This window comes from Chelonoidis abingdonii, chromosome 6 (genome assembly GCF_003597395.2).
Source record: "Chelonoidis abingdonii isolate Lonesome George chromosome 6, CheloAbing_2.0, whole genome shotgun sequence".
In the NCBI taxonomy this organism is placed as follows: Eukaryota; Metazoa; Chordata; order Testudines; family Testudinidae; genus Chelonoidis; species Chelonoidis abingdonii.
Window position 1 is genome coordinate 82,160,550 of NC_133774.1, and position 21,888 is coordinate 82,182,437.

Sequence of the window (21,888 nt, forward strand, 5' to 3'; positions counted from 1 at the left end):
TGTAGCATCAAGTATGATCTTAAGAGGGTGCTGACCAATTGTTAAAGTGAGTAGCAGTTGTGGTATTTGTGGGGGAGCAGGTACACAGCCAATACATGTAACGTTTAATAGTTAGCACTTTTCCTCAGTTTTCATTATTCCTCCTAAGGGTCATTTGTGTGCCTAGCATCATGGATAGCAGTGTAGTGGGGAAGTAGAGCTTCTGTGTGTCCTATTCATACAGGTGGTTTGGAGAGGGCAGAGCAGGGCAGGGTTTGGGGGGGAGAGGCCTTGGCTTCACCTCCTTCTCCCAAAACACAGTGAACTAGGGAGCTGCACTAGCATGCTGGGGAATGTGCACTGCACCAGACATAGACCTGGTACAAGTTATTCCTTCTCAGGAGCAGTGAGGGAACTGGCTGCTCCTGAGGCAGTGCAACAATACATTGTCTTATACTTTGGACTTATGGAAAAGCCACAATTGAGCAGTATGTCAACAAATTAAGATAGTCTTTAATTTATTTTTATAAATAAGTTTGCCTTTAATATGGACCATGCCCCCCAAATATTGTTTTGGTTCTAAAATTCTTTATACTTTTAAGAACAAAATTGTAAACTCACTATTGGATATTACATTGTAATGAGCTACCACAAAGTAATCAGAATCATTTTTTAAATATCTATATTATTTCTACAGTATCTTCTACTGTTACACAGTGAAAGATTTGTTAAGAATGTTCGACCTAAAGGAAACTCCACCCCATTTAGAGAATTCAAGCTAAGAATGCTCACCCTATAAGAACCAAGCCCTGTTTAGAATTTAAACTGAGAATGTTCACCATATAGAAGCCCCACCCTGCTTAGAACAGCTGGAATTAATGGAGTGGCTTATTTTCTGGGTTCTCACTATTCTGATGCATTCCAGGAGCCACTTGAATTATTATGGTATAAAAGGGACGCACCCGCCCACATTTCAGATGACCTCTATGCACAGAACCACCCTCCATCCCTTGCCATCTTTCACTCTGATATTTTTTTAATGTCTTCATTTGGATGGAGAAGAATAAATAGGACAATGGAAAAGAGTAATGTGCTTTAAAATAAAAGAGCCTTAAAACTAAGAGACTTACACACACATAAACCCCTTATTGTTAAATAGTGACCATTAAATTTGGTACAATGTGTCCATGCACATTAATTTACATATGGATATATTTTTGGTATTTCTAGTTCTCATCTTAAGCTCTGGGTACTCAATATCTAATTTAAAAAAACAATAGTTTAAACTACCATTTTAAACCTAATGCGCTTGGATGCTATGCACTATTCCACTCTATAATCATTATTCAGCAATTTCAGTAACATAACAAAGCTATTATCCTTATCCTCTAATTTCACCTCTTCCACAAACAGCCATGAAAAAAGTGAAGTTTGGAGCAGGCCAGTAAAATTAGCAAATCCAGGCAGTAGCAGGCCAGGACGTTCCACTGAACCAGTGTAAAAAGCACAAGATTTTATTTCAGACAACTTAAAATATGCCATACTTCTTAGTGATAACACATTATTCTTTTGCTGTGTTGCACACTATTTTGTTAGAAGTTTGGAGACACTGAAGTAATACCATGTCACACTGATACTGCACATGCAATTTTAAAAATCAATTGAAGGCTTACATGATGCTGGGGATTATGAAATATGCTATGTATATCAAAACAATAGCACTGGCTTATGGAAAAGACAGATGCAATAATTCCTGTCTATGTTATGCCAGCAACTTGTACAGTATTCAACCATATGTTATGACAGACAGGATGTTGGTATCTTTTCCCTAACCTGGACACCTGCTGATGCTAGTCAGATTGTCTGTCACCATATGTGTCTGCTGTCGTGTTTTTACCATGTGATCCTGACATTACTTTGGGAGGCACACTTGTTATTGAATAGAAAAGTGAATTGCCATAATTATCAAAACTTGCCTCATGGATGTGAATAAGCAGGTTCTCTGGGTCGCCTGAACTCTCTGTCTGTCTATCTTTTATTCAGCATGCATTTTTGCATACTGTGGGCTTGTCTCCACTTACCAGTGGATCAATGCTGTGGCGATTGGTCCACCAGGAGTTGATTTGGTGAGTCTAGTAAAGACCCACTAAATCAACTGCAGATCACTCTCCCGTCAATTCCGGTACTCCACCAGAACAAGAAGAGTAAGGGGAATTGACAGGAGAGCGTCTCCCATCGACTTAGCATAGCGTGGACTCTGCGGTAAGTAGATCTAAGCTACGTCAACCTGAGTTACGCTACTAATGTAACTCAAATTGTGTAGCTTAGATTGATTTCCCCCCGTAGCGTGTGATATCTTTTGTGTCTTTTGTTTCTGTGACGTTCCCTCGCCACATTAACAGCAAAGTGTTCCACTTCAGCATAGATTAGAAGAGGATCACTGACTCTTTAAAAAGATTACTGTAATAAATGGTGTGTATAGCACTAGTGCCCTGAAGGAATTATAATGCTGAGCTGTGTGTCATAGGCACTATACTGCTGACAGCTGAAGGAGATTCTTGTTTTGCTTAATTGACTGGTATCTGTAATTTTGGAGCATAAGGATCTGAGTCCTATCCCTGCAATCTTAGTGAGTGCTATAGCATATTGACAACCATCACTATAAATCATATAGCCACACATTTGTGATAATTCTGTACTATGATAAAGAGCACAGTTACTTTCCAAAACATATGGTATGATAAAGTCTTTGTTAAATAGCACTTTTTGTTTTGGTCCATATTGTTTTACAGTGAGTTCATTGTGTCCCCAAATCTGTTGGGGTTATGCAGTCTGACTCCTTCTATATACAGAGGCGATAAGTGTTTTCTTTTTAAGAACAAACTTTCAATAGATTAACATAAGAAAAGGGGACATTATTTTATTTCTTTTTCCTGTGGCTGTTCAGAATCTGATAACTGAAAAGTGAAGTGTCATTAGACAAAGTGGCAGGGTGTGGAAACAATAGAACCTTGAAAAGAAAAGATCACCCACTAAAAAACTGTGAAATCTTAGAAGTAACTGGGCTCCTCCTTTAATAAAATAAACAAGATGTGTGCTACCAGCCTCTGTTTCAGCAGGGATTTTGTAGAGAGGTTGATGCTGGCTTGTTTCCTACAAAAGCAGCTGGAGACTTTTTCCTTCCCCAGATACAATCAGTATACTTACCTGTCTGCTTATATGTGCCCTTTTCCCCCCACCCCCAATAGAGTGGAACTGCCTTGCTTATAGTGAACTTTATTATAAATGGAATATCATTATATCTAAGTGAATGGAAAGTTCAGAATTGTTTCAATGCATTACGTTGTGCAAACTGAAATTCCAAATGGTCTAAACTGATATGAAAAATTCGGTGATCCTGTATTTTCTCCAGTTGGAGACACTGAAGTTCTATCTATTCCCTCAGCTTCCCCTAATTGGAGATCAAGGGCTCCCCCTCTTCTCAGCTGGAGACAATGAAGGCATCCCCAACAACCATATCCCCATTGAGATTGTCCACTTTTGTACCCTGTGCTCTCTCCATCAAGCACTCACCCCAATCTGATTCCCTTCTCAGTGGTCATTCACTCATTTAGTAAAGAATTAGCGAAGCTTTCCTTGGTTTTCTCCATTATAGGTTGCACCTGCTTTCCCTCTCAAGAGTCTGAGCTTTCTTTTGAACTGAAGTATTGTAAGTTTAAGGAAAAGTGTTTCTCATGAGAATAAAAACAAGAGATGAAATCCTGCACCCCATTGAAATCAGTGGGAGGCCAAGATTTTATGGAACATTTTGAGGGCCTGATCCTGCTCTCAGATACAGTGTTCTGTGTCAGAATTAACTCCAGTGTATAGGAGTTATAGTAGGTTAAAAACAGGTCTTGACTCTGTTCCTTAAGGATATAATGGGAGATCCATATGCCACACAGAGTATAAATACACTGGCATAGTAGCATGATATTTATCTTATTGTATGTTGGACTATTTTCCTCAGTCAAATGGAGGGTGAGTAAGCTAGAAAGCATGCTCAGTGTCTGGGAACAATAGTTTTGCCTGTGTCACTACAGATCACAAAGAATTATTTGTGGAATTTTCCTCTTAAAGGACAAAAATAAATAAGCCATGAGCTTTCAATGTGGGTTGATTTGGATATATCACTTACTCTCAAACTATTAAAAGTACAGTGTATGGAGTATGTAAACACTCTGCTAGTATGGCTGAAAACACTGATACCCCAAAAGAATTATTTACTTCAGTCATGCAATTCGGATGCCGAGGGAATGCTGATTTAGATGTGAGGCCCTTGGCATAAAGCACTGGGCATTAAATGCATGAGTATTTCTTCAGAGCTGCTTAGCTGAAGTTTATTATGACCATTCAGCTATTGCCTAGCAACTTGTGGAAGCAATCAAAGAGCTCTTTGTCCACAGCCCTGGCAAAAACATTTCTTCACAGATCTCCTTATCAGGATCAAAAGCAACACACAAACTTATAAAAAATACTTTTTTTGGATAAGAAAAAAAATACACATTTTTAAATCAAATTGTTCATCACCATGTCATACTGGTTATGTCAAAATATCTCTTGCAAACCCCACTAAAATCTTATTTTCCTCAGTTCATAGCTTTGCTATAAAGCTTAGCTCTCTTTTCTGAAATGTAGTGTACAGAATCAGAGCCTGGAGAATTCTCTCCCTTTTTTGTTTAATCTTTTTGAAATTTCTACCCTTCTCTCAAAAATAAGTTAGTTTTTAAGTTACACAGATGTAAAAATTAAACCTAAAATTTCCTGTTTTTAAATTTTTTTGTGTTCCTCTCAATAACAAGTAATAGTTGAAATATTTTAAAATATGTAGATAGAGATACAATATGTCATTAAATTAGTATATGTATGTCTCTGCTTATACATACCCCCAACTCCCAATACAGTGGAACCTGTCTTGCTTATACTGAACTTGGATATAATGAAATTCCCTGTATAATGAAGCGGATGGAAAGTTCAGAATTGTTTCAATGCATTACGTTGTGCAAATTGCAATTCCAAATACAGCAGTCACCATTAAAAATGCAACATTTGCCCATAGTTATGGACAGTAGTATCTGAGATGCAATGTTTTTTTCCTTTGTTAAGTATCCTGAAATAATTCTCCACCTGATCACCTTCACTCATCAGAAAACACATGGGAAGAGGAAATCTTAAAGTTTTCTTCACGGAAGTTTCTCCTTGATCACTATAGGGGGAAAGGGCTTGTCTTTTTTTCTTGTTTCTCCATGGCTCAGGTTGGGTCCCCCAAACCTCATTGACCCTGTGGGCCTGGGACTCTCCCCCTTCTATACTAATGTCCCCAGAAAGCATGGTTATCATAGATCAGTGATTTTCAAACTTTTTTTCCCGGGACTCAGTTGAAGAAAATTGTTGATGCCTGTGACCCAACGGAGCTGGAGATGAGGGGTTTGGGTTGTGGGAGGGGCTCAGGGCTGGGGCAGAGGGTTGAGGTACAGGGGTGAGGGCTGCGGGGTAGGGCCAGGAATGAGGGGTTCAGGATGTGTGAGGGGGCTCTGGGCTGGGGTGTGAGAGGGGGTCAGGTCTCTGGGCTGGGGATGCAGACTCTGGGGTGCAGGAGGGGGCTCTGGGTTGGGGGGGCTTAAGGCTGGGGCAGTGGGTTGGGGTGTGGGAGCGGGTCAGAGCTTTAGGCTGGGGATGCAAGCTCTGGGGTGGAGCCAGGGTTGAGGGGTTTGGGGTGCAGGAGGGGCTTTGGGTTTGGAAGGGGCTCAGGGCTGGAGCAGAGGGTTGGGGTGTGGGGCAAGGCCTTACATCCAGCGGGTTCCCTGGCCTGTCCTGGCACAGCAAACTGCCCTGCACCCTGGAAGCAGCCAGCATCAGTTCTAGCTCCTAGGTGGAGGCGCGCATGCGGCTCCATGCAGCTCTTGCCCGCAGGCACCCTCCCCCCTCCAGCTACCATTGGCCGGGAACTGGCCAATGGGAGTGTGAAGCCGGTGCTTGGGTGGGAGCAGCATGCGGAGCCCCGTGGCCCCTTCTGCCTAGAAGCCAGACCTGCTGATAGCTGCTTCCGTGGAGCAGTGCAGTGTCAGAGCAGGTAAGCACTAGCCTGCCTTAGCTGGGCAGCACCACCGACGGGACTTTTAATGCTGACCAGAGCCACTGGGTCACTAAGCAAGGCAACCTAGTGCTTTACATGCTGCGACCGAGTGCTGGGTCACGATCCGAACTTTGAAAAACACTGTCATAGAGGCTTCTCTGTGGGCAGATCATAGGAGCCCAGAGTTGTAATAACTCATAACTCATTATGGACTACGTAATCTCAGAGAACACTCTGTGGTAGCTGTTGGCAAATGCTGACTTGTTACTAGGGACCACTATATACTGAAACTCAACTCACCCTCACTGAAACTCTGTGAAAAAATGTTTGCTATGACAAGATCCCACTGTGTGAAGCTGTGTATGATATGAAGGATAATGCACAAATAGAATGAGTTAAGGCAGATAGTGTACAATTGAATTCGGAAATGTGTTGTTTTTGAGAGGTGATGTTACAAACTCATAAACCCAGGCCAGAGTTTTCAAATTTGGGTTCCTAAATAAGTCCATATTTAGGCATCTAACTAAGTGGTCTAGTTTTCAGACATGCTAAAATCCCACAGTTCCCACTGATTTCAAATGGGGGTCCTTAACATGTCTCAATATCAGGTCACTTAGGTGCCTAAGTATGGACTTATTTGTCTAATGTTAGGTACCCAAATTTGAAAATACTGGCCCAAGTTATTGAGAAGCTGGTTGTTTTGTGTTTTAACTGTAGATAAAAGCAGGACAATCAAGATAACTGTGTAAGCAAAAAATGAAATGTGATGGTGGTATTGTTAAGATACAGGAACTCATTCACCTCATGGCAATAAAAATTCTTTTCAGGTCAATATTAATCGAAGGGTTGTTATTATCTTATGGCTGTTAGGTGACCTGTATCTGGATTCTAATAGACAAATGTTTTCAGTACTGTCGACACTGTTTGGCCCCCTTTTTGACAGTCTTAACAGACAGTCCAAAGATTTAAGAATCTGGAGATTCACCTTTCCTCTAAGCAGAGAGGTGCTCATTCCTTAATTAGATTCAGGCAGTTTGCAGGGCAGTTGTTGCGGGGCTGGGAGGGGGCAGGGGAGAGGAATGACACTGCCTGTATGGATGAATAGGGTAATTTATTTTCAAGGATTTTCAGCATTTCACTAACACTAGATACTCACTTTTCAGTGGTTTTTAGAAGATTTTTCTCAAATATCACATGTTAAACTGTTTTGCCTTTTTTGAAAAGTCTGACAATAAGTGATCTGAAGGAGTAAGTGACCAGAACCATATTTTGCTGGAAAAGCTTCTAAAGCAAGTCGTACTTGTGGCTGGATTTAGTCCATTTTTTTTTTAGCCAAATGAATCATTCAATAGAGGCACTACAATAATCGACAGTTGCTAATGCAAAGTACTGTAGACACAATAAGGTCTGAGTACCACAGTAGTTGCTTACTGGCATTTAACATGCAGGGGACTTTTCAGAAGTGGATAGAAAAGGAAGAAAATCAGCAAAGTTAGATTTAATGTTGCTGGTTTGTAAAGAAAAAAATGTCTATGATTCTAATTACCAGTTCATATTATGATTTGTGCCTGTTTCTGTATTGGGGTTCAGGTCATGGCAATTTTATATTCAGTTTTGTGCCAAAAGCAGACAAAACACTGAATGACGGATGTCCTTAGTACTGTGTTGCAGCTGAACATTTTGGAATGCTCACACGGTGTGTTTTGAAACCTTTTGTATGCTCTACATTTTTGCATTTGGTGTAAGGTTTAGTGGTAATCAGCTCACCACTCATTAGAAGTCATTCCCTGTCCTGATCACTATTGTTACATGAAATTATCTCAGGCCCGAAGAATTTTTACATTCAGAAGAGAAGTTTCTGCAGTAGTTTGCTTTGTCTTGTATATTTTCCTCACAAAGAAGTGACAATGATCTTCTGCTGTCCGGAATGATCATTACAGAGGAACCAAAAGCCATTTGTGCCGCATTTGGATTATTTTGCACTTTTCCATTTCATTTCTCTTTGCAGCTGGTAAACAGAACATACTCATGGTGAAAATGAGGGGTGGACAAGGCCTGGTTTTATAAAGGTCGCTGGAGACAGCAAAAACATTTGTAATACTGGAGGCTTCAGCCTTGTGGAATTCTTCAGCTTTGCTAAGCTGAAGCTAAGCACCTGAAGAGTTCCTAAATCATTGTGGCTTAACTTCAGTTTTACAGATCTTAAAAGCTCAGCAGGAATGAAGCTTGAAGGTAGGATCTCCTGTAGCTCATATGTTCTGTGGAAGCAGAGTTGCAGTGATGTTTTCCTGCTGTAGAGCTTCGGATCAAGTCCTGGACACACATAATCAAAGTGGGAATATAAAGGGATCCAGTGTTGTGGAGTCCAGGAAAGGCAGAAGCAGGGAGAAGAGCCTGATTAAAGAATGGGATGAAATCCTGATCCTATTAAAGTCTATGGGAGTTTTGCCCTTGACTTCCATGGGGCCAGGATTTCACCTCGTTGTTTATCTGTAGTCTATAGAATCTGACTACTGGTGCTGCTGGTGACATCTCTGTGTGTTTAATGGCTTGCAGGTATACATTGTGACAGCGTGTGTGCCGAGGGTCAATGGGGTCCAAACTGTTCATTGTCCTGTTACTGCAAAAATGGAGCTTCATGCTCTCCAGATGATGGAATCTGTGAATGTGCACCAGGATACAGAGGCACCACTTGTCAAAGAAGTAAGGACAATGCTTTAAAAATTTCTTCCCTTCTTCCTTTTTAAAATATGTGTATCACATGTCTCTATGTGGTTTTGCCAATATATGATGTAACAGGCCCACAATCTGTAGTTTAATTGTGTTAATATACAAAATGCTTTATGGACAGCTTTACAATATACAAAATATACAATATACAAAAATGCTTTATGTACAGTTATCAAATAATTACCATCAGTAATCATCTTCTTTTTGTTACTATATTTTTATACTTTTATTTGTTATTTATATACTGCTATAGTAAAGGGTCTTACAATCAAAGTCCAAAATTTTCAAATCCAAGTTCCTAATATCAGGGTCCTACATCCATATTTAGGCAACTAAATAAAAGAAGCCTGATTTTCAGATGCACTGAACATCCGCATTTCCCACTGAGTTCAGTGGCAGTTGCTAGTCTAATTATTACTATTATTTAACAATTATGTTGTAGGAGCACCTAGATGCCAGCCAGGCCAGGATCTCATTGTGCTAGGCACTTAGACAGTATACAGCACACAAATGTACTGTATGTACAGACATATAAATATGAAAGATTGTGCAATCTGAAAGACACCACATAACAGAGGAGACAAACAAATGGGCTGAGGTGGGGTGGCAAAAAACAGGATCACAAAAATTATAGGTGTGCACAATTCTTAACCACCAAAGAGTACAAATTACCATTGACTACCTTCCTAGGTTTTTCAGACTGTATTTTCCTGTTTGTACCCTAGAAGAGGTGAGGGAGAGAGATCCAGAGTAGAGGCAGATTTGTGAATCATAAGCGTAGAGATGGTAGCCTTTTTTTCTGAAGGAGATCAGCCCCCAATTAGGGTTTTGAATGAGAAGAGTAAGGGACAAGGATGGAGACCCGAGAAATCCCCACTGAAAGAGGAAAGGAGAAAGGCCCATCCAATGACTATCAAAAGATAAGAGCAGAACCAGGAGTGGATGGAGTCATAAAGCCCAGGAATGACAGGATTTCAAGAAGAAGAAGATGAATATGAAAACAACAAGGAGTCCGGTGGCGCCTTAAAGACTAACAGATTTTTTTGGGCATAAGCTTTCGTGGGTAAAATACCTCACTTTTTCAGATGCATGGAGTGAAAATTACAGATGCAGGCATTATATAATGACACATGAAGAGGAGAAGTGAGTATTTTACCCACAAAAGCTTATGCCCAAATAAATCTGTTAGTCTTTGAGGTGCCACCAGACTCTTGGTTGTTTTTGTGGATACAGACTAACACGGCTACCTCCTGATACAAAAGGAGCAGAGAGTCCTCTGGCACCTTATAGACTAACAGACGTATTGGAGGATGAGCTTTCTTGGGTGAATACCTACTTCACCTGATACAAGATGGATATGGTTGACCTTAATATTAAATTCCTGACATTACTGTGGCATTAGTATTCTCTAAGCATTTCTAGTTAAGTGGTGTAATTGTTCTTTACTATCACTTGCGTGCCTCTCAAAGGACTTTTTCAGTAAATCAGTTATCCCAAAAGAAGACTAAGAACCTAGGAACAAGAAAGGCCATACTGAGTCAGATCAATAGTCCACCTAGCCTAGTATCCTGTCTTCTGACAGTGGCCAATTCCAAGTGCTTCAGAGAGAATGAACAGAACAGGCAGTCTTTGAATGATCCATCCCGTGTTGTCCACACCCAGCTTCTGGCAGTCAGAGGCTAGGGATACCCACAGCATGGAGTTGCACCCTGACCATCTTGGCTAATAGTCATTGATGGACCTATCCTCCATTAACTTATCTAATTCTTTTTTAACCTTGTTATAGTTTGGCTTTCACAACGTCCCCTGGAAATGAGTTTCACAGGTTGACCGTGAGTTGTGGGAAGAAGTATTTCCTTCTGTTTGTTTTAAACCTGCTGCCTATTAATTTCACGGGTGACCGTGTCTTTGTGTTATGTGAAGGAGTAAATAACACTTCCTTGTTCACTTTCTCTACATCATTTATGACTTTATAGACCTCTATTATATCCCCCTTAGTCATCTCCCTTCTAAGCTGAAAAGTCCAGTCTTTTAATCTCTCCTGATATGGAAGCTATTTCATACTTCTAATCATTTTGTTGCCCTTCTGTACCTGTTCGAATTCTAATGTTATTTTTTTGAGATGGGGTGACCAAATCTGCATGCAGTATTCCAGATGTGGGCATACACTGGATTTATATAGTGGCATTATAAAATGTAGTGTCTATTATCTATCCCTTTCCTAATGATTTCTAACATTCTATTAGCTTTTTTTGACTCTGAAACATCCACTCAATGTGCAGCGGCAGTCAAAAAGCAAACAGAAGGTTGGGACTCATTAGGAAAGGGATAGATAATAAGACAGAAAATTCATATTGCCTCTATATAAATCCATGGTACGCCCACATCTTGAATACTATGTACAGATGTGTCACCCCATCTCAAAAAAGATGTATTAGAATTGGAAAAGGTTCAGAAAGGGCACAAAATGATAGGAGTATGGAAAGCTCCATGTGAGAAGAGAGTAGTAAGACTGGGACTTTTCAGTTGGAATAGATGATGAAGGAGGGATATGATAGAGGTCTATCAAATCATGACTGTGTGGAGAATGTAAATAAGGAAGTGTTATTTTACACTCATAGACACAAGAAGTAGGGACATTAAATGAAATTAATAGGCGGCAGGTTTAAAACAACAAAAGGAAGTATTTCTTCACACAATGTACAGTCAACCTGTGGATCTCTTTGCAAGAGGGAACATTGTGAAGGCCAAGATTATAACAAGATTCAAAAAAGAACTAGATAAGTTCATGGAGGATAGGTCCATCAATGGTGATTAGCCAGGATGGCAGGTGTGGTTCCCTAGCCTCTGTTTGCCAGGACCTGGGATTGGCGACGGGGATGGATTTCACTTGGTGATTACCTGTTCTGTTCATTCCTTCTGGGGCACCTGGCATTGGCTACTGTTGGAAGACAGGATACTGGGCTAGATGGACCTTTGGTCTGACCCAGTATGGCCATTCTTATGTTCTTATGTTCTTATTACTGATGTTGCACATTGAATGGATGTTTTCAGAGAACTATTCACAGTGACTCCAAGATATCTCTTTTGTAGTAACAGCTAATTTAAACCCCATCATTTTATATATATAGTTGGGATTATGTTTTCCAATGTGCATTACTTTGCATTTATCAATATTGAATTGCATCTGACATTTTGTTGCCCAAATCACCTGGTTTTGTGAGATCGCTTTGTAGCTCTTCACACTCTGCTTTGGGCTAAATTATGTTAAGTAGTTTTGTATTGTCTGCAGATTTTGCCACCTCACTGTTTACCCCTTTTTCCAGACCATTGATGAATATGTTGAACAGCACTTCTCCCAGTACAAATGCTTGGGGGACACCACAGTTTACCTCTCTCCATTCTCAAAAGTGGCCATTTATTCCTATCCTTTGTCTCCTGTCTTTTTACTAGTTAAATAAATGTAAACCTTCTTAGTGCTTTGGAACTGGGGGTATAACAAAGTGTAGTGGCTTCCACAGTTTAGCACTCAAATGGCTCTCAGAACCAATTGCTCCTGCGCAGCCTAGAGACCAAGGAGACAAATGGTCACCCAAATAAATCAGGGGCCAATGACAAAAATGCTTTTTCTGTAAACAGGAAAATCTTATGACTGACACGGGGCTTCACTTGAAAATGGTGAAGCACTCCAGAGGGATTTGACCAAGTACGCTGTATCAAGTGTGCATTTAAGAGACTGAATTTTGAACTAAATTAACATAGTGAAAATATATTAGGTTACTTAGGTAAATAGTAATTGCTGTTGTACAACAGAGACTAAACTTAAAGCATTACCTATTATATCCTAATTTATCAGGAAATAGGTGCCAAAGGGATTAGAGAAACAAAGAAAGAAATTCCATGCAGCAGGGCCTTTTTTCTTTCAGTCTCTTTATTTGGCTGGTGATATAGCTCTGCTGAAGAAGGGACTAGTACCATTGGCATAAAAATTAACTGGAGGCCTCAGTGTTTCTGGTCCCAAGTTATGCAGAAACCAGAGGTGATGTGTAGCTCTCTGTACCGTGTTAAGGAATGCAGCAACTGGCTAATTTAAAGAATAGCTGGAAAACATGCTACAGCTATGCCTTTCTGCCAATACAGCAGTGGGCTGAAGTAATTTAGATTTGTCCAACAAGTGAGAAAAAATATGAGAAGTCAATAATAGCAAAACCTTAGGGTAAAGTCTTCCCTCTTAAGGATACAACTATCTTATTCCATTCTCCTGTGTATTGTGTTGTAATGTTTTTTCCAACTACTTATCCTTTAATTTTCCAATCTATACATTTTTCAAACATAATTCATGGAAGTTATTCCTCTCATCCTCTGCTTAAACGGAAATTTGTTTGATCTGAGTCACATTCTTGTTTGTATTTGTTTGGCTGGTGTGAAATATAGCCTGAATACATGGCTAAGCCATATTCTGCCACTGAATTACAACTTGTGCAACCCCACTGACATGAATGGGATTGCTCAGGGTGTGTGTCAGGCCAGAATTTGAGTCATTGTCATTATAGGCTTTAACACATTGAATGCTGTTCTTCGCTGCCACTACTGTGTGGCAGTCCATTGTTGCAGCATCCCTTCAAGTCCCTGAAAGTCACCAGTTACTAACCAGACTGTAGTAAGCTCCTCAGGGTAGGGACTTTTATCTTAGCTATCTGCAAGGCATTAAGCACTCATTGGAACTAGATAAATAACAATAACCACTAGTTCAATAAGTATGCACCTAGTAAATGGAGCAGAACTGGAAGTGACAGGAAGGCAGCACTGAACTGGTTAACTGTTACCCCATTTAGTTGTTGAAGAGAAATAAATCATTGTGGGGTAGAAAGTGCAAGAGGAAATGACAGTATATTCTTTCTGATTTCAGTTTGCTCTCCTGGGTTTTATGGACATCGTTGTAGCCAGGCATGCCCCCAGTGTGTGCACAGCAGTGGTCCCTGCCATCATGTAACTGGACTTTGTGACTGCTTACCTGGTTTCACAGGAGCCCTCTGCAATGAAGGTAAATGCTGTAATAAAGATCTTTGCAATGGATACAGTGACCAAGTGTGGCTATTTTTTTCATTCCATGCATTCTAGACTTATCAGATCACATTATCCGAAAGTGGTTTCTGGTTTTGTACATGCAGTTTGTAAATGTAGAAACTGAAGCCAGGTTGAAGTTGGTTGAAAAGATAGCCCCTAACAGCTGAAAAATACCTTTCTTCTATTTGTGGAGATATCATGTTTATTATCAAAAGAACCCTCTAGGTAAATGAAATAGCTGTACAATAAATAATATAAAATTGCTCAACTGAATTTATAGCAGCATTTATTTTGGCATTATAGTAAATAGGAATTTTCTTGATCCAAGACATCAGATTTCAATTACAAATATTAGGGAAACAATACAAATTAAAAATTCACTAAAATGTTTTAACAGTGTGTCCTAGTGGGAGATTTGGCAAGAATTGTGCTGGAATTTGCACATGCACCAACAATGGAACATGCAATCCTATTGACAGATCTTGTCAATGTTATCCTGGGTGGATTGGCAGTGACTGCTCTCAGCGTAAGTACCAGTTTTTTTCTTTCTTGAGATATCTTGTTAAACCAATTAGACTAAGTTCAGTTCCTTTTAATTTTCTTCTTGATGCTGAGGAAACACTTTGTAACTGACTGATAAATGACAGGGACTTGCATTGGCACCTAGAATTTGTTTGGTTTGTTATAAGAAAAAGAGATGGACAAGATTAAATAAATAAATAAGGACTCCTATGTTATACGGTTAAGAGATATTTACCTACTTTACATTTCAAATTCCATATAAAAAACCCATTTGAACATTTGCATAGCAGTTTCATTATCATAAAAATCAAACTTCATGATTAAACAGTCATGCACTTCCTTCTCTGTCTAGCTACGTACATGGCCTCCATCACTCTAGTATTGTGAACACTCTATGAACATTAACAAATTTATCCTCAGGACACACTTTTAAGTTATGGGAGTATTATTGTCATTATTATTATCCCTATGTTACAGATGGGGAACTGAGACATATAGATGGTAGGTGATTTCCCCATGATCACACAGGAAGACTGTGGCAAGGCTGAAAACACAACCGAGATCTCCTGTGTTCAATACCTTTACCCACAAGACCCCCTTCCTCCTCTTAAACACTGTAAATTTTCAGAGCATTTTCTTGGTTTGATTTTTGCAGTCTGACTTCTTATTTAGCATAATTTTTACAGATTTCTCTCTGTTCCTTTTTGATGTAGCTTTCATTGATGCATATTTTTTTCCAGTGACAGTCTATTCCTTGTTGTTCAGTCTGTAGATTAGTCTGATCATGCACCAATGAAGTCAATGGGAAATTTTATCAACATTTTACTTTTCTTATGATTTGTGCAATCCATTATTATATTAAATATGGGCTTCCTACTGACCTCTATTCCGGGTCTATCTGAATCAGTAATCACTGGCATTAGTTTTCTGACACATGCATTTTCATGGGTAGCAAGGCCTAGTACAAAAGCAACTTGATGGCCCAGTCCTGTAGCCTGTACATACATAGCTTCACTGGGACAGTCTCCAACACTGATATGTCAGAATTCAGAAAATGTTGAGCTGTGGGTGTGGGAAAGCTGTTCAGTTTCCAAGGAGATGCATCTCCTAATAACCTGCCTCATTAATTTACATTACTTATGGTTTGACTAGCACAGGTTAACTGGCTGTGTCTCAGTGCAATGCAAAGTCTCATCAATTTGGAAAAAAAAAGTCCATTGGCTAAACTCTCAGAGGCACTGAACACCCACAACTCCCACTGTTGCTACTATTGGTCAAAATAAAATTTAGGACCTAATGAAGTTAATGGCAAAATTCTTCATTGGATGCAGACTCTCATTCTGTTGCTTTCAACTCCTTAGCTCCTTTCTGGGTTATGAGTGTTTGAGAGGAGGCTGTACTTACAGAAACAATGCAAGAAAATTATGCCAATAGCATGAATGGGGGCATCTATTAAGGCTGTGCTTGTGACCACAAGAGAGGAAGTTTATTTGGTTTGTGCAAAGGCTGTCAGTTCTCATAGAAAATAACGCTTCCATTAATTTCTGTCTGAACTGGTGTGCTTCATGAAACCCCTTAGCCTTTTTCTGCATGTGAGCTGACATTCCTTCTTGGCTAACCACTAACTTCATGCAGAAATTTAAAAAAATCATCACTACTCTTTACAGCTAATATGGAAACATCAGAAAAAGAATGGACTGAGATTTAAGGAAGAAGATACTTCTTGCAAATGTTTTTTCCTTTCCTTAATAAAATGAAATTTGAATTGTGGCAGCACTTCCCAAAAATACAGGCTATACATATGTAAAGCATTTTGCAAATGCAAACATTTAGTAAAATGTAGAACTGCTGACCTGCCTTGAAGAAGCTAATTAGGTCTCTGGACAGCCAGATCAGAATATGATATGGGGAAAACACTATCTTACCCTTCACATAGTCAAAATCAGGGATCAAGTCCAATGCATAATTTGTTTCTTCTCTCCTGTAAAAATATTAATTCTTTTCTCCCGCAAGACTGTATATTTAAATTTAGAAAAGTAACTTAAAGCTAATGATTTCACAATGAAAAATGACAAAACTCTTTACTTATGCTAAAAATAGAAATTTGGAAGAGTAATTAATCAAAAAATAAAAGATCATTTTTACAGCACTCACTGCTGTCAATGGGATCTGATTTATTCATATATACATGCAACTTTTCTTTTGCTACAGTGCTATTTACATATAATAATTAGCATTTAGAGAGACATTTTACCATTTTTTCTGTTAATACCATTCAGTACCAAATTCATTCAATGTACCATTTTCAAAGCAGTTTCCAAACCTGCACCAATAATATTTGCAAATGCGGTTGTATGTGCAAGAACCTTCACTTACTTTATTGTTTATAATTAGGGCCCTATCAAATTCATGGTCATGAACCGTGAAATCTGGTCTCCCCCTGTGAAATCTGGTCATTTTGTGTGCTTTTACCCGATATTATACAGATTTCAAGGGGGAGACCAGCATTTCTCAAACTGGGGGGCCTGACCCAAAAGGGAGTTGAAGGAGGGTTTCAGTGTTATTTGGGGGGATTGTGGTATTGCCACCCTCACGTCTGTACTGCCTTCGGAGCTGGATGACTGGAGAGCGGCAGCTGTTGCCCAGGTGCCCAGCTCTGAGGACAGCACTGGCACCAGCAGCAGTGCAGAAGTAAGAGTAGCAATACCACAGCCCCCCCATACAATAACCTTGTGACCCCCCCACAACTCCTTTTGAGGTCTGGACCCCTACAATTACATCACCATGAAATTTCAGATTTAAGTAGCTGAAATCATGAAATTTATGATTTTTAAAATCCTATGACCATGAAATTGACCAAAATGGACCGTGAATTTTGTAGGACCGTATTTATAATGATTTGTTTGTTGGAAGGATTATATTGATTTTTGGTCTAATGGGGACCAGTGAATAAATCAGAGGCCTCAAATCAAGAAACTAAAGCTAAACCATGGAATCTCTGATTCATCCTACTTCAGCCATAAAGTTAACACAGGGTTTTAATTGATAACTGGGCCAGGGTACAAATATTTTTCCTCTCTCCCTGTTTATTCTCCTCCTGTGCTAGGATTAGAATGCACAACCTCTCCATCTAGTTCAGTGGAAATCAGGAGGGGTGAAAATTTTCAGTCACTGGAAACCAGTGAAGAATCAATAAAAAAACCTGATTTATATGACTCTCCCTTTTGAACTATGAGAAACCAGTGATACTGGCCACATAGTATTGTACTGAGATCAGGATCTCACACATTGATTCCTCTTTCCTGTTTGTGTTTTTCATTTGTTCTTATCTAGGGTAAAAGACTAGTTAGTTTCAAGAAAAATCTAGGAAACTATTTGGTTGAAATTGATCAGACTGAAGAGGGTAGAAAAGAACTATTTTAACATTTGTATGTAGTGCTGCTTTGTGTCTTTACCAGATGAGATTAATTAATTGATTGGGAATATTTTAGCTTGTCCACCTGCCAATTGGGGTCCAAACTGTATTCACACCTGCAATTGCCATAATGGAGCTTACTGCAGTGCTTATGATGGGGAATGCAAATGTACTCCAGGATGGACTGGCCTTTATTGTACCCAGAGTAAGTAACTCTTATGATCTACTTATGTTGTTGTGTGACTACCAATTGATAACAATATTTTCCTTCATTTCTTTTAATACTTCCTCTTTGTTCACTGATTTTTCCAACATTGTTACACTATTCTAATCCAGAGGATGTGTCTTGTCACTTCTGCTGGTACAAGTGATGAAAACTGTAGCCACTTATATTAGTCGGGACTACTGCATCTGAGGGGAAATTCACACCAGTGCCTTCCCTTTGGGTTTCCTATACAGGAAGGCAACATTCAGTTACAGCCAGGAGTCCACAGGAGTCTCAGCGGCAAAAGCTAGCATGTGCATGTGCTGAATGAATGCTTTCCCAGGTGCCCAGACATTGTCTCTCAGCCTGGCCAGAGCTATACACTTCTGGGGCAGCACTTGCTAGGAGTGCGTCCCTGACAAACAGGCAGTTTGCAGTTACCTTGTACCCCTTCCCCAGCCAAAACCTCCTCTGGGAGGAATTCTGCCACTGGGCACTCTGCACCCAAAATTACATCAGCATTACCCAGGGCTGAATCAAGTCCCATGAAGTGAATAGCTTCAAATTTACTCATGACAGTGATTCATAGAGACACATTCCTCTCCTCAGCACTGTTGTAAAGTGATTTTATTCCAGGTCTCCTATCTCTCTAGCCATTAGCTTACAGGGAACAAGCTTTATCAACATATAATTTAGGTACTGGCATGACTATTTATATTATCTGGAACCAGAACTGGAACTTCATCATTTCACTATTTTATACTCTACTCTAGAATTGTTTTTGTGTGACTCATACATTTAATACCTGAGATCTCTCTCCAAGAACTTTACATTCATGAATTAGATATTGGAAGTGTTGTGACTAGAAATCTGCATATGAGTGCTGAGCAATAGTTCATACAAAGTTTGAGATAATTTTTCTGTTGATTGAAGGAATATTGTCTTATTTTCCTCATTACAGGTATCATATGATCACATTTATAGCTATTATTTGGCTTATGCTCAAGTCAAGTATACTCATATTTGATCTCAGCAAAGCCACAGCACTCCTTTTTCAATAGCACAATGTCAGAGCGGCAGGAGATAACACATATTATGGGGCCACACGGATAATGCTGTGGAAGACATTCATTGTATTGGTTCAGCTGCCAGCTATCATGGCTCTTTTTTGCTTCCTGCTGGTGAATAATGATCTGTCTGCAGTGATATGTCTTCTTCACACTGACGTGGAACCTTTGTGAGGAGCTGAGATACAATATTTTTACTCATTAATGTTTCAGCATCAACTGTGCAGAAAATATGTCCAAAGATTCATTCATCAAAGTCCTCCCTCCCTCCTCCTTCAAATGTCTCCTTAAAACGTCTTCCCATTCCAGCAATCCTTCCTGCCTATCTTCTTATCAGCAATCTCCGCATCCTCCATACCTGTTACTTTGTCTTGTTTGTTTACACAGTAAACATTTCAGAGCAGAGAAGCTCTTCATCTATTATGTTTATAAAGTCCTGTATAAATTAGTGGCACTATAGAAATGATTTTAATAAATAATAATAATACTTTTATATTCCTCATAGAAGATTCTCTTTTCTTTTTTTCCTCCCCTTTGCACTGCAGGATGTCCCTTGGGGTTTTATGGGAAAGACTGTGCATTAATATGCCAGTGTCAGAACGGAGCTGATTGTGACCACATATTGGGGCAGTGCACCTGCCGCACAGGATTCATGGGGAAACACTGTGAACAGAGTGAGTAGGAAGCAGAAAATAGTCGTGCGTAGTAAGAACAAATGCAAAACTCCCTAGACTGAATACTGTGATTGTGAGTCCTTACTCAGACAAAACAGCACTGACTTCGAAGGGAGTTTTGTCTGAGTAGGAACCACAGGATTTGGACCTAACTCTATCCAGTGTGATGTTAAGGTTGTTTCTCCGTCTGATGAAAGCCTGAGAGATTAGTAAGACAGACTTATAGTCTTTAAATCTTTTTGATTGTTTATTTACATTTATATCTACCTTTAAAAAGCTCCTGTCTTAGGCTATCTATAGTTGTCTTTGAAATAATATTAGAAAAATGTCCATAACTGTACAAAAATAACAAATTAATCCAAACAACTATTACCGTCATAACACCCTGATGAAAACTAATAGCTGGAGGACTGAGAGCCAAATTCATCCCAGGAATAGCTCTATGTAAGTCAAAAGAGTTACCAAAGGGAGGCATATAAGGCACATTATATTTTCTATACATAGGGCCTGATTCTCCTTGCACACATACTAGTTCTACCCTGGTTTAACTTCATTGGTTTCAGTGGAGTTACATGAGAGAGAAGAATGAGTCCCAAAGGCTCACACTTGTGTTGGCCTAGTTTTTGGCAGGGTCAGGAGAGTGGTGCTTCTATGCCTAATACATCATATTACCCCCCCAAATTGGCTCCAGTTCAGAAGATCAACACAGGGCCTACCCACTGTATAAATCTCACTTATGCCCTGTTCTGAGTGTTTAATTAGCACCTGAGTGGTATATAAGCCTTTTGTAGGCCCTCTGCACAGGGCTCAATTTCACATGTGTAGAACAGGCTTCCAATTAGGTATAACAGATGTTGGTTTTGTAAAATTAACTAACATTTTTGTGTAGAGCCTCAAAAAATGTTGACAGAACAGTTTTCTCTCAGAAAATGCAGTTTTATCGAAATCTCAATGTTTTGCGGGAATGTTTTGATTTTGATGGAATTTTCAATGGCAAAATCTCAAAACAAACCATTCTGACTTTCTTGTTTCACTTTGACTGTGTCAAACGTTTCATTCTGATAAGGTGAAAATGTTTTGTTTTTGACTTTAGCATATTGATTCATTTTGTTTTGAGTTTTATATTAGTTAAAACATTGATTTTAATATAGCATATTTGTACAAGTTACATTTAATATTTTATATTATAAAATGTTGACATTATTGAAACAAAATGTTTTGATGTTAATGCATAGAATTGTTTCTGAATTTCAGCTCTGTGGAAAATTTCAAAATTTTGGCTTTTTGTTTTGATTTTGAACTAAACCAAATATGTAAATGTTGGAATTTTCCATGTAATAGTTATTCCCTTTTCTGATCAGCTCTAAATTTGGGGGAAATAAAACATAGACTTAAATTGCAATAAATACATAAATAAAAATTAAGAAAGCAAACTAGTTTTCCACTCTTCCCTTCCAAAAAAGTCTGAGAACTTTACAAAATTTAAGCTTGAAAAGGTTTGCCAATTCCTGTCTGAAAGAATTACGCTTTTGTAATCCAGTTTTGTTACAATAAAGTAACAAGCCACAAATGTATGAAGGTGTCAATATAAAAAGAAGCCAAAGCTATCAGTAAAGTGATGCTAATAACATGATTAAAGAGACACTTTTAATCAGCACTGTATTACTGCACCTATAGCAATGCTTACCATCACCACACCTAAGTTTCTTTATGTATCTAGCCCCCAGTACCTTATTCTCTACTGCCTTGTACCATAAATGGCCTTTTAAACCTGTGCCATTATGATTTGGAGACAATTTACAATCATTTTGCATAGATGTAAACAAAGAGCTGGGCAGTAGAGAATCAGGCCCGGGTATCCACATGTGAACATAATATTTTGTTTGTTTCCAGATGGGAAATAATTTTAAACAAACAAGTTTTGCCTCCTAGAGCTCCAGCACCGGTAACACATTGCCACCTGCTGGTCACTTATAAAAATATACCTGCTTTACAATGGCAAATCTTTCGGGTGCTTAATACTGTGTATCTGTAACATTAAAATATTTCAGTAGCATTTACTACATACACAGTTCATATTCATAGGTTCAAATATGAAGATGTGCATTTGATTT

At 39.1% G+C, this 21,888-nt stretch overlaps 1 protein-coding gene across 2 annotated transcripts in view; it reads left to right on the forward strand.

The window, feature by feature from the left end:
• Positions 1–21,888, forward strand: part of MEGF10 (multiple EGF like domains 10) — a 147,204-nt gene that overhangs the window by 115,346 nt on the left and 9,970 nt on the right. For both annotated transcript variants that reach the window (XM_032798554.2, XM_075067184.1), the window contains exons 14-18: positions 8,651–8,797; positions 13,734–13,868; positions 14,289–14,417; positions 17,905–18,033; positions 19,646–19,774. In XM_032798554.2, the coding sequence (XP_032654445.1) occupies positions 8,651–8,797; positions 13,734–13,868; positions 14,289–14,417; positions 17,905–18,033; positions 19,646–19,774 (669 nt within the window). The remainder of the gene's footprint in view (positions 1–8,650; positions 8,798–13,733; positions 13,869–14,288; positions 14,418–17,904; positions 18,034–19,645; positions 19,775–21,888) is intronic.